At 33.6% G+C, this 13531-nt stretch overlaps 1 protein-coding gene across 1 annotated transcript; it reads right to left on the bottom strand.

The window, feature by feature from the left end:
• Positions 1-5737: 5737 nt before the first annotated feature.
• On the bottom strand, positions 5738-8804 carry LOC139884128 (plant UBX domain-containing protein 7-like). Its single transcript, XM_071868201.1, has 10 exons — positions 8703-8804; positions 8239-8366; positions 8024-8140; positions 7363-7570; positions 7178-7255; positions 7018-7086; positions 6607-6750; positions 6421-6529; positions 6024-6301; positions 5738-5902 (listed from the first exon to the last, which is right to left on the bottom strand). The coding sequence occupies exons 1-10, from the start codon at positions 8802-8804 to the stop codon at positions 5738-5740; spliced, it is 1398 nt and encodes a 465-aa protein (XP_071724302.1).
• Positions 8805-13531: the final 4727 nt, after the last annotated feature.

Below are 13531 nucleotides of genomic sequence, written 5' to 3' on the forward strand. Positions count from 1 at the left end.
TATGATATTAGGATGGAGATAGTACTAATTATCATCGAAGATTAACATAGGAAATTTCGAACAAATAAACTTGACATCAATAAATCCTATTCCTTAGGTTAGGTGCGTGAATGAATCATAAATCATTTTGTGCATGCCATGAAATTACAACAAGAAGAAAAGGGAAGGTGTGTGGTTATAATAAGTATAGAATCAGCTAATATCACGTGCCAATATCTCATCTATCCTCTACTTCAATCCATATTTTATTCATTCAAATATTTAAAGTTTTATAAAATGGAAATTTACCCTTTTAATAAACTCAAGGGGAAAAAGAAAATCGAAACAAATAACAATTGGAGAAGCAATTTCTCGTTTAATTTCAAATTGAATCGTCACAATCGAAGTCATCAAAATATGTCAATTAATATCTCTTTCTTGTCTTATTGGTTATTAACGATCCAGATTGAGATCCATTGGCCCACAAAATTAGAGCATTGCTTGGGTAGACTTTCATTTGATAAAGATTCATAATACGGTAAGTAAAATACATAAATAATACGATATCAACATTGTAGTGTGTTAGGATGACGTATTATTACTTAAGATACACCTAAAAATTTTTCATTCTTGTGCTGGATTAATTTGTTATGGTTAACTTAAATGGCAGATTTTGGTGGTACTGCGGAGATTTTGTTGAAATTGTTCTTTGTATGGAAGACGAAAGACATAAATGTCATTAAAAAAAATATTACTACAAGTATAAAAAAAACGGTAAACCAAAATCCACATGCACTTCCATATATGCTGACTGTTGGAAACCAAAAACCCCTAAACAGACGAATGAAATTAACAGTCTTTACTTTACAAGTAACCAAGTTCATAGTTAAAAAGAAAAAAAAAGTTTCTAAAATCATGAAAACGGTCTTACATCAAAAAATATATGAATATAAAAAAGAGATGCGCTAAAGCTCTTCGCTTTGCAGGGTATGGGGGAGGATGTCGTAGTACGCAGCCTTCTCTTTGCATTTGTAAAGAGGCTGTTTCCGTGACTCGAATCCGTGACTTCCAGGCCACAAAGGAGCAACTTTAACCGGTTGTGCCAATGCTCGCTCTCAGAAAATATATGAATATGTGTATTTTTTAAGAAAAGTAGTGGATTATTTAATGATATTAAAAATAAAAATTAATTTTATATTTAATAAAATATTATAATTAATTTTCATATTACAAATATTAATTTTGTTTTATAAAATTCAAAATAGAAGAGTAAAAAGAAAGAAAAATATTAAGGTAAGAGTGATGTTCAATAAAAATAATTTGAAATGGAAAACAAAAATGAAATAGGAAATGTCAGGAAAAAAAGAGAGGAATATATGTGAATATGTATAATTTATTTGGAAAAGTAATTGATTAGTTAATGATATAAAAATTAATGATAAAAATTAATTTTAAATTTAAAGAAAATATTGTAATTAATTTAATACTTTTATGTTAATTTTGTTAAATAGAGCTTAATATAAAAGAGTAAAAAGAAGAATATTAAGTTAATAGTGATAGTTGAGTAAAAGTAAAAAGTAGAAGAAAAAAGGAAACGGCAAAAAAAGAAGCTGAATATATATATATATATATATGAATATGCATGATTTATTTGGAAAAGTAGATGATTATTTAATGATACGAATAATAATAATAAATTTACATTTGAATAATATTATAATTTATTTGAAATATTTGAAATATTAATTTTGTTTAATATAATTTGAAATTAATGAGTAAGAATAAAAATATTACGCGATCTGAGATGTGTCGATATTAATGGTGATTCATTATTTCGATGAATCATTTTTTCGGACAGAAGAAGAACGAAAATTGGGAAAATTTGATTGCTGACTGGATTTTAATTTACACATGTATCTATATTAATATAATAATACTCAATATAAAATTGGAACTGTATATAAACACAACACCTATACAATATTGATGCAAATTTGGACTATGAAAATAGCCCATGAAATATACGGGATCCTAAAAACCTAGTTATTATTGAAATGACAAACATATAACAAGCATATAAGGTCCAACAGATAAGTTTTGTCCAAAAAAGAAAAGTTGACAGCTTGAGCACGTAGCCAACAACGCTCCATGCGTGTCTCGAACATCTGGATGGTATTAAGATTTTATTTAAATATTTGATCCGTCTATTGAGTGGTAATAAGTGATGTTTATATACAAAAAATAAATGTTCTTAATTGAAAAAAATATAAACCAAACAGATTAAGACTTAAATTAAGTGCAAAACAAACACCCCTAAATTCTTCCTTAAAGAAAAACAATCATCCCCAATTAAACACGAATTTAATAAGACTGCAACATCTTAATTACTGGTTGGCAATCCTACATCTCGTGCATTAACTATACTCTTTTCATTAATTATACTTTTTTTCGACAAAAAATAACCAAGATCATTAACAGATAGAAACTCGATATAAGTCTTCCTTAAACAAAGAAAGTGTCCCCTATTGAACACGAATTTAGTAAGAATCCAAGAAACCAATATCATGAATTGACAAAAACTCGAAATAAGTCTTCCTTAAACAAATACAAATGTCCCCATTTGAACATGAATATAGTAAGGCTCTAAATAATCAAGATCATGAATAGAAACAAACTTGATATAAGTATTTCTTAAACAAAAGCAAGCGTCGCCAGTAGAACATGAATGTTGAGAACGACCATGTACCTAAATCAACTCTTCTACATGACCTTAAAAGTATCTAAGATAGAAAATATCATAGAGATAGAAAAAATGAAGTACCTAAGATCATTGTCACAGCACGTAACTCAATCTCAATCCTCTCAGAGCCCAGCAACAGTTACTGGACCCGACCCAAAAATACCTAAAAGGCTTAAGACAAGTTGGACACGGTCCTAAAGAGGCATACCATGTCAACGTCGATGCAAGCGTCCACAAAAGCCCAATGTTGAAAATATTTCCGGGGCATGGCAATTTAGAATACGGAATTTGCATTGCTGAAAACAAAGTCCCCATATTATATAGGATGCTTCCAAATAGTTCAAAACCTGGCAGCTATACGACAGACTTAAATGCTCTTCGCAATATGATGTCGGCTATTTTACAATTGGCGAGCACACAAGCACTTCCTGGTCCTGAAGACCTGTCCGATTTTGTAGTGGGTTCTTCTTCTCATTACAACGCCGACCTTCCGCTCTACTAGACAACCGAAGATAAGTACCAATTTATTATGGTTTGCCACCATCTTCTGCTTAATAAATCGAATAAATTTGCCGACAATTATAGGAACAGTCTTGGTGCTTTTAGTAAAAACATCATACTGCCAAATGATTGGAGAGATAAAATATGTAATATGCCATCAAATATCAATCAATAAATGGTTGTTTATATGTTTTGTGAATTGATTTATATATCAATCAATAAGTTTGAATTTTTGGATAAATATGTGGACCTTCAATCAAGATGGTATCACAACATATTGATTCAATTGTAACGTTTGGGGTCACATGCCTCATTTCTTAACGTTGTTAGTGCTTTCATTTTGTGTTCCTATATATCCTTTTGTTTTCTTCATGCTTCACATATCATAATATTCTCTTTATTCTTAATTAGTATTGTTTCATGGCTTCACATATCATAATAGTATTGTTTCATGGCTTCACATGTTGAATGTGTATGACAGATTGGGAGAAGAAGAAGAGAGGAAGAAGATGAAGAATTTGTCACTACTATAATATAATATTTGCAACCTCACAATATCTTGATTTTTTTTGGACAAATTCGTTTGAGATATATACATTTCAGTAGAAGTCGCAAATGCAACAAATTTGTTTCAAGTGGAATTCAATTTCTTGTTCCTCTACACATGCCAAACATGTTTCTAAAAGATATATTATCGGTCCTGAACTAAATAATATTCGATAAATTAATAACTTCACGTATCTAATAATCTTTTTCAGTATTGAGTCGTGATGCAGATAGTAAATTAATAATTCGTAAAATTTATAAAATAAAAAAAGAATTAGATTCATAAATATCTCATTTAACATATAAATTAATAATTCACATAAATAAAAATATTTTATACATAAAACATAGCTAAATTAAACAAAAAATGGAAAATATGATTTCAAAGTAAGTTGTTTCTTCTTGAAATCAATATATTATTAGATTTCATCTTTATTTTTCTTACTGCTCTTAATAATTTTGGTGTAGTTTTTCATTGTAAACACGAAGAATAAAACAAACATGATAGGATTTACATATAATTCGGGTCACAAATAATTAATCGAAATCAACTGACTTTCATTAATTTCGAAGAAATTTAATTTAATGTAGGTTACAACCTCTAATCGACGTCCCTTGATTAACGCTAGCTCGATTTTGTCTTTTTTACCGGTATAACCCTTCCTTGCATTGCCTCTTTGTTTGTTTGATTTGTGGCCTCTTTGTTTGTTTGATTTGTGACGAGACGGTGCAATTGGCTTCACGACATGATTGACGGTTTAAGCTTGTTACATCTTTGAACTCTAATTTTCTGGCCTTTAGATTTGAACCTATGACACTCTATTATAGTAAAAATATACTTGATGGACAAGAATAAAACTACTATTTGAATAGGAATCAATTTATAAGAGATTGATTCTTATTTTACATCTTTGATAAGATTGTGTTATAGTCAAAATTCGTAGCTTATTTTTTTCTGCGACCAGATTTACTAAAACAATAATATCTTGAACTGTAGATGTCCAAATGGCCGCCGTTTGAAGCGGTGAAAAGCTGAGACACGAGCCTACAACTTCGATAAAAAATCTCGAGGCCGTTTTGGCCTGTATCGAACTTCTAATTTCGGTCAAATTTTGATGACGAAAATTGACCAAATATTGTCAAAATTTCGTTGCCTACACTCATATTATAAAAGAAAATTTTGAGATGATTGTTGTTTTGAGGATAGCTTTATGAGAAACCATCTTTAGCTTAACACTATCATCTTTGACTTCATCTTCTTCATATTTTTTTCCAATTATTTAATCGTCGATAATCTATGCGAAATTCGTATCATTTCTTTCCAATTATTTAATCGTCGATAATCTATGCGAAATTCGTATCATTTCTCTTAAATAATTCAAAACGTAATCAATATTCATTTACGTTGTGGTATTTACCGAACTTTTTTCTTTTCTGACAATTGTTATTAGTTAGCGAATTTATACATTGAAATATGTATAAAATAATTCCAGTTTAGCCACTGATATATATAAAAAGCAAATTACATTTATGACGTCAAAAAAAGAAACTACGTTTGAATAAATTAAAAAATTAATAATTTATGTATTATATAATAGTATCTCGCTTTCAGGAGTTCTACCTTAGCTGCTATTTGAGTTTTGATTTCTCTCACAGTCTCACTGTGCATATCCTACTAAGTTCAAGGCAACATTGCCACCACCACCATGTAAGAGTGAAAATTAAGAAAAATCAATATAATCAGATTAATAACTTGTCATTCATTCATTCACCAAATCTTAATCATGAACAAAACATCTAGAGGCGAGCGAGCTCATAGATTTACTAAAAATAACATCACCAACACTAGTTTTAGAAACCTCAAAAAGCAGCGAGGTCAAACGCCCTCACTGCTCCTATACTGTAAAGCTGGGTGGCTGCTGTTGGAAAACCGAAAAAACAGACGAAATAAGTTACCCACTCTTCAGTACTTTACTCCCAAGTAACCGAGATCATGGAATTGGCCAATCCCGACTCACCGAAGGTAACATTACTATTGTAATCTAGGGATTTGGTAGCTCCTGGGATCGTCTCTGCCAATCGGAATGGCTTTTTCTCTGCTTCCTCTAGCTGAGAAGCGCAAAATGACCACAGCAGCTGCAGAAAATTAAAAAAGTTTAGGGTCTTTAATGAACAAAAGGATAATATGGTATGGTCCTTGTACTTAAGTAAAAAATACAAACATGTACGTTTCTTTTCAAAAGTCTGAATTTTATACCTGTATTGGATCAGTTCGTAGGAAATTTCTTTGGACCCTGCGTCCATCAGGAAGACGAACTCCGACCCGGCAGAGGAGGCTCCTATCACCCTTAGGCTCTTCAGGAAGAGGTTGATACACAATCGGGTTCTTAGTAGTGGGGCCCATTTCTTCTTCTTCCTCCTTTTCCTTGCTGTCTTTTGCATCTTCTTCTTTATCGGTTGAATCTTTCAGGCTTCGCATAGAAGCCGCCAATGCTCGAATCATTTCCTCTTCTTCATCAGTTTTATCTGCGGATACTAAGTGACATACATAAAAGTCCAAGTGTTCAAGCTTAAAGTCCAAAAACTGCAAATCATCATAATTTAATGCTACAAAACTGACCAAAAATATCAGTTTTAAGAGAACCAACAATCACCTTTGATTTTCTGAGCAGGAGGGGGCATAGAGGTTTCTTTACGGCTGCGTTTGTGAGATAGAGTTACATGATGATCCTTTGGGCCACCATCCAAGAATGGTAGAAGATCCTACAATCAAAAGACAAAGACTTATAAGGAAGCATTTACAGAGCTTACTTTCGAGCACATTGACAAGAATGGCGTACCTCCAGCAAGCACTCTGGCTGAATCATTCCTGTCCATGCCCGCATTTTTTGCCCTGTAATTGGATCGATGACCAGAACAACTGGTATAGAATCTAACTTGTAATAGGTGCAGACTTTCTGGCCCTCGGTTGTGTCATCATACACCTACACCCCACAAAGCAAGATCAGAAAGATGAAGAAATTTCAACACCATGTTACATAAAAATCCAATAACCGTGATTATAGTAAAAAAGATAATTGGAGAGAAAAAAATTATTTTTCTTTTTGACAGGAGAAAAGGAAATCTTATTTCCTATTAAAAGAAGGGCGGCAATTTCCCAGTAGTATAGGCTTGAAAAGATAACCAGAAGAACATTTCACAGAAACAATTCAGCACAAAGAAAGATAACCTTCTGATATCATGTTACTAACCTGCCAGAATATAAAATTAGTACCGACCAGTTCACTGACAGCCTCATTTCTCCAAGTGTCCCGATTAAGCTGTAGAAAGAAATCAGATTATAAGCTACGGAGCGAGATATGGTCGAACATTAGCCATGATTAAGAATCAAAGAAGAGTTTAATAGAACACCATATGGGAGCTGAATTCCTTGGTGGATTGCAAATTCACCAGGAGCCATTTGTCCTTGACAGAAGCAGCGTCTTTAGCCTGTTACAATATACATAGAAACCTTTTAACTAATTCTTTCTTGTGCCATTCTCTAACTTGTGATAATCACACCATACGACAGCAGAAAAATAAAATTACAAAGTTACCTTTTCAAATGGCCCTTGGAACATCAAATGGAAAGGCGGGCGGTAAAGAGAAGCAAGATTATCCCGAGAATGCTCCGTTGTAGATGGACCACCACCACTCTGGTCTGATCCCCAAACACCAGCCCCAGGGCGACTCACTTCCTCATCAAAATTACGGAAAGCAACCACTGGACTAGGCTCATGCAGTGGATAACCAATTCTTGCCAATCTGATGATGAATGGAAGAAATATGTATTACAGAACAATCTTTCAGTTGATATTAAACCATGTATAGCATTTTTGTTTTTACCAACATAACAGAGAATGCAAACATATAAACGACGGACCCAGTGGCCAGTACAGAAATAAGCTTAATTATTTAAAGACCACAGGAAAAATGTTGGCAGAAGAAAACTAAAGCAAAGTAATGAATCCATTTAACATATAAGCATTCATTAAATCTTAGATTGGTGCAGCTTTCAAAATTATATAGAGAAACTATGTATTCAAAAGCAAGCGCCCCCAATTGATGAGGAAGAAGCGAAAGGAGAAAAGGATTGAAAATGAACGATCTAGCCTAAGAAAGGAGAATCATAAATTTATCAACCACCGTATTTCATTATAATCGAATAGCACTATTGTGTTTCATTCTGGAAGCAGAAATAAAGACTAAACACAATACCTAGCCATCAATGCATCATCGTAAAGTGTCTCCCTCACAACAGGTAAAGGAGCGCGCACACCATCACCAGCATCTTGTGCAATTTGAGCATTTTCATCAATAACATTAGTCAAATCCCTGAGACATCAAACAGGACCAGTTGTTCAAAAAAGTCAAATCTCGAAAACCACAAGCTTTTGAAAAAGAATAAACTTGGAGGCAAATATTGGACTAACCGTTGATTATGATCGGCCAAGGCATTGCCATCACCATCTGGAAACGAGCGTGGAGCTGATGTAATCGCACCAATGCCATCACCCACAAAAAACAGCTGAATCGCCTCTTCAAGCTTCCAACTTGTAGCCTGTTTATGAAAACATTTATCATAAGTTTCCGATACAAACACAAACAGTGTATCGATGCATTTCTTAAATACAACAAAAAAGCCACAATCAATCCAAAGCAGCATCACTCACCAAAAAACTTAGAATTCGTTCATTCATGCACAAACCAAGCATCGATTAATAATCATTATAAAGAAATCACATAAATTTCTCACTACCCAGTATGAAAAAATCCAAACTTTAGCTCTAAATCGACCTCGAATAACAGTCGATCAAAATTTTCATTAAAATTCAAACAACCCTTTAATAATAATAATAATAATAATAATAATAATAAAAATAAAAAACCCTCAGACCTCCAAGAACTGGCGCGCAGTGTCGGCGGTTTGGCCGGCGGCGATCTCAAGGAAGGAAGAGACCATTAGCTGCTGCTCATTAGCAGATAAAACTCCATCCATTATTATAAATCAATCAATCAATGGCTTCCCAAACCAAACCAAAACTTAAACTTCACTTGATCGAATCCCCAAAAGGAGTTGATTATTAGAGATAGATAGAGAGATCGAAGCACGTTTAAGAAGAGGAGCTTGTAACGAAGATTGAAGTGTTGTACACACTAGACTATAGTTCTTCTGTGTTCAGCGGAAACCCAAAAGACAAGAAGCCGGTTGGATGGACTTACGATGATAAATGAATAAATAAATAAAGTTTTAAGGAAAGATACTAATTAACGTGGGAAATTAATCAATTCCTATCTATATAGATTCATGTTATTATTACAAAAGGCTTACTTAAAAAACAACTGGGCTGGCCTGATAAATATTAAGCCCAAGTAGTAAATGACTATAGGCCTAATAAAGTTGGGGCTAGTGGGCTACACCACTTTTGCCCTTCTATTGGACATCTACAAAATTGAATTTTATTATCGAGTTTTCTACTTTGAAATTGCATTCGAGTTTTTCTGCGGTAGATCAGCAGAGCATTTAAATTTTGGAGCAAATATGTACTCCTTCCGTATCAAAATGGATGATGTTTTGTATTGTGAGATTCACGCATGAAGACATATATTTTTGTGAAAAAATATCATTTATCTTGATACAGAAATATGATATTTTTGGAGTAATGCAATATTAGACAATGTGTTGATCGACTATATCCCATATGTTAAATTCTTGAATTATAGATTTTTTTTTTATGTCTAATATGTATGTTAAATATTTAAGAGTTAAACGCTGGGTTACAGTAAGTTATGGGTGTTCGGATTTGGATATAAGTTTATTCATCGGAATATGATATTATAGATAGATAAACAATTTTCGTATACATCCTTGAATAACAAAAACACACATCTAGTAGTTTTCGACCAAACTTTTATTAAAATTTTCTTATTAGGTGCAAAGCAAAGTAGTATAACTTTTGCTCAAAAGTCAAGTGGAGTACGAATTAAACTAATTCATCTAATATTTTGGCCGTCAAAAAAACAAAACTAATCGAGGGGCCGACCAAACATATCGATTACCACCACGAGCTATTTAAAAAAAAAAAAAAATCCAAAGAGCAAAATTGCTTTTGGTAACTGTAAATAATAATTAGTAGTAATATTAATAACATCATATATGTCTTTATATCAATTATTATTGGTGATAACTGATAACAATTGGATGCCCTTGACTACCCTTCACATATTTGTTAATTAATAAAAAATCTACATCAAAATTTGTTGGTTTAAAAGCGTTAATATAAAAATTAATTATCTTTTAGGGCTCACATTGTTGCTTAAGAGCCACATATAATAAAGGGAGCCTTTTTGGATCAACAAATAATTTCTGGGTGAGCTTCAAAACTACTTCACAAACCTAGCAAGTGTAAAAGTAGGAACTATAACGCGAAATTCATTTTCAATATAACAATGTTTATATAAGAGTATAAGACATAACAAAACAGTAGCATGAAAAAAAAAACACAAAACACAACATACAAGGGTTTTATACGTTTCGATTATATATGTGAAGTAGAGATTTCTTTGAAAATGATTTTATTGATTTTCCGTCGGACTCTGCTCATGTACGATGATCTAAACAGGAAAAAATAAATTCCTAATATCTAATCTTCTGCATAATTGATTTCTTAGGATCCGTTTGATAAGGTCAAAGGATTGGATTGGACTAGTTGAAACAGTCCATTATTTGATAGAAATAATAGAAGATGAATTTGCTTTACATTTCAATATGGAATTTGGATGGATTGATATCCACGAAAATCGGAAATGACTAGCATATCCTTCCACTTTAAAAGTAATTACACATTTATCTCACCCAATTTCACGTAACATTTTCCCCTCTTCCTTGAAATCACGTTCTCCATCTCCGCTCCCGTCCACTCTGATCGCTCCGACTGCCATCGACGTCGCAACCACAGTCGACGTTGCAACCGCCTCCTTTTTCCCCCATACGCTGTCGCCTTCGTTTCGAGTTCCGATCTATTCGCCGTCGCCTCACACCGCCACCTCTCCTCCTCTATTCCGTTCGACACCACCTCGATGCCCCACCAGATCTGCCACTCCATTCCCTCTCCTACCAATCAACATCTCAGATCCAATATTCAAAGATTAATTGCAAAGTCTCCGGCAACGTTTGCTATACCTACGAACGAAACCTTCAAGACTCCTTTCAACTCTGCTCATTCTACTACAAGGTAAATCAAATTTGATAAAATTAAACTTCGACTACAAGTTCTTGCCTTTATCTGAATCAGGCTCAGAGGACGGATTCATTACATCCGACTCGGTTCTCGAACCGACGGAATCATTCAAGTCCTCGTCCGGTTTAGTTGGTGGTTCCGATGAGGTGATTGGTTGTAATATTGTAAGGAAGAAAAGAAGTAGCTTGAGATGGTGCCGGTGGTATTGATAATGAACCGACCGGAGATCGGAGGAAGAAGACTCTCAACGAGCACCGTTATCGAAATTAGGGCAAAAGTAACCGTTTGGTCCATATTTCAAACGTTTTTAAATTGTTTCGTCCCTTCAAACATAAAATATACTTTTTGGTTTCCGTTTATGTTTTTTTAAATTCTTTGGTCCTTTTGCGTTAACGGACGTTAAAAATTGCTTAGTTGACAACACTAACCAATCGAAGCTTGACACGTGTATAATACGTGTCTACAAATTCCACGTCAGACCGAAAATCGAGCCGAATTAAACCGACCACAAAAAACCAAACCGATTTAAAAATCGAACCAAACCAATTAAATCATCATTTAACCAATTACTTCCTCATCTGTCTACAATTTCTTCGTCTCTCTAACCTCATAACTCTCTCAACTATGCTGAAAAAATCCCAGAATTCGGCGACCTCCATGACGGTCCGGTCCCCGTTCGCTGCGGCGACCGTCGGTGGTCTGTCGTCGGATTTCGGAGATCTTTACACCGTTCGACTTGTTTTGATGCAAGGATCACGATTTCAAGGTTAATTTTTCCATATTTTGTTTCATTTTGCCTAGAAATCCGGTCAAAATTTCGGTTTGAATTTTAAAAACCTTCAGATCCGGTCTTCGTTTTCATATATGTTATTCTAGACATCTTTTTCATCATTTCTATATGATTTTCGATTTGAAACAATGGGTTTTGGAGGTCCTACCGATCGGTCAAAGTTTTGGGTCGATTTCTATTTCTTTAAATCTTAGTCTACTTTTAATATATGTTAGAATAGAGATCATGGGAGTCTATTAATGTAATTTCTAATGAATTTCAACAGATTTTTTAAGGGTTAAAAATCATACCCTAGTTTCGGTCGGTGGAGCTTTCGGCGACGATGGCTTCTCTCGGCTGGCTCCCTTTTGATTGGATTCGCGTTTGCTCGCCTCGACATATCTCGATTTTGCGGCGGAGAGGCCCGGAGGTAGCATTTCAGTTTTGGTATTTCCTGGATTTTAAATTCTTAAGGGTAGCATTGGTTAACTTAATTAACCAATTAAGCATGCATATTCCCTGATAGTAACCGTTTACTTTGTATCGCCTCTCTTGTTGAATTCAACAGAGCTTATCACTTTGTTGAATGAAGATCTCTGTATTGAATATAGAGAAGTGAACGATGTGAGGAGGTAGAAGAAAGAGATGATGATTTAATTTGTTTGGTTTGGTTTTTAAATCGGCTTGGTTTCTTGTGGTCGATTTTCGGTCTGACGTAGATTTTGTAGACATGTATTATACACGTGTCAAACTTCGATTGATTAGTGTAGCCAACTAAGCAATTTTTAACGTCCGTTAGCGCAAAATGACCAAAGAGTTTAAAAAACGTAAACGGAAGGACCAAAGAGTGCACTCTATGTTTGAAGGGACAAAACAGTTCAAAAACGTTTGAAACAGGAACCAAACGATTACTTTTGCCTTGAAATTAGTGTTCACAAGTTAAAAGTAAAAATTAGTCTTCTTAATTAAATAATAATTCTATTCATGGGCTGGGCTTGAAAATGAACATTTGAAAAAATATTAAGGATGATTCCGTTATCTATTGTTGGATAAGTTTTTTTTTGCTGGGTTTTAAATAGTAAGGGCCATAGAGACTTTAAATATAAATATATGGGTATTGTAGTAATTTATATGTTATCCAATTCTGTCCGATCTCTTGTATATCAACATGACTGGATAAAATTTTATCAAATCTAGTCTAATCCAGCTCACTCCAGTTCAGTCCAATACTACTATTAAATGGACTCTTAATTCATTAGGATTTAGGGTATTTCATGAAACTTACTCTAATCAGTCATTTTATTCTTAAGATGATCTCCTAAATATATTTCAAAAGTTTTAAATTGACGAATCATTTTGAAGGTGCAACTTGCTTGCTAGATTTTATATGTATTTAGGAAGTTGTTCATTTCACATATTCATCAAAATTTGACATTCAATTTTTTTTGTTTTGTTTAGCAAGAAAGTACAAATATTGTACAAAATTCAGAATGGAAGCAGAAAACAAAAATTAGGTGGAACTTGAATTGGAGAAGAACAACATTTCTGCCAGGAAAAAAAGCCACCCAATAAAGTGGCACTTAGCTATATTTATCGTCCGATTTCCATATTGCTTCTCGACTTTCCCTAATCGAAAGCTCCATCATACACTAGGGTTATTTGACACGTGTTAAAGGCAATATTGCACGAGCCTCTTAATATATAGGAAGATAAATA

This window comes from Rutidosis leptorrhynchoides, unplaced genomic scaffold (assembly GCF_046630445.1).
Source record: "Rutidosis leptorrhynchoides isolate AG116_Rl617_1_P2 unplaced genomic scaffold, CSIRO_AGI_Rlap_v1 contig505, whole genome shotgun sequence".
NCBI lineage: Eukaryota > Viridiplantae > Streptophyta > Magnoliopsida > Asterales > Asteraceae > Rutidosis > Rutidosis leptorrhynchoides.

Coding starts and splice junctions, on each gene's coding strand:
- LOC139884128 (XM_071868201.1), bottom strand. CDS start 8,804: ATGGATGGAGTTTTATCTGCTAATGAGCAGCAGCTAATGGTCTCTTCC. Junction 7,571..8,023: donor GATGATGCATTGATGGCTAG/GTATTGTGTTTA, acceptor ATTCATCATCAG/ATTGGCAAGAATTGGTTATC. Junction 6,530..6,606: donor AGCCAGAGTGCTTGCTGGAG/GTACGCCATTCT, acceptor TTTTGATTGTAG/GATCTTCTACCATTCTTGGA.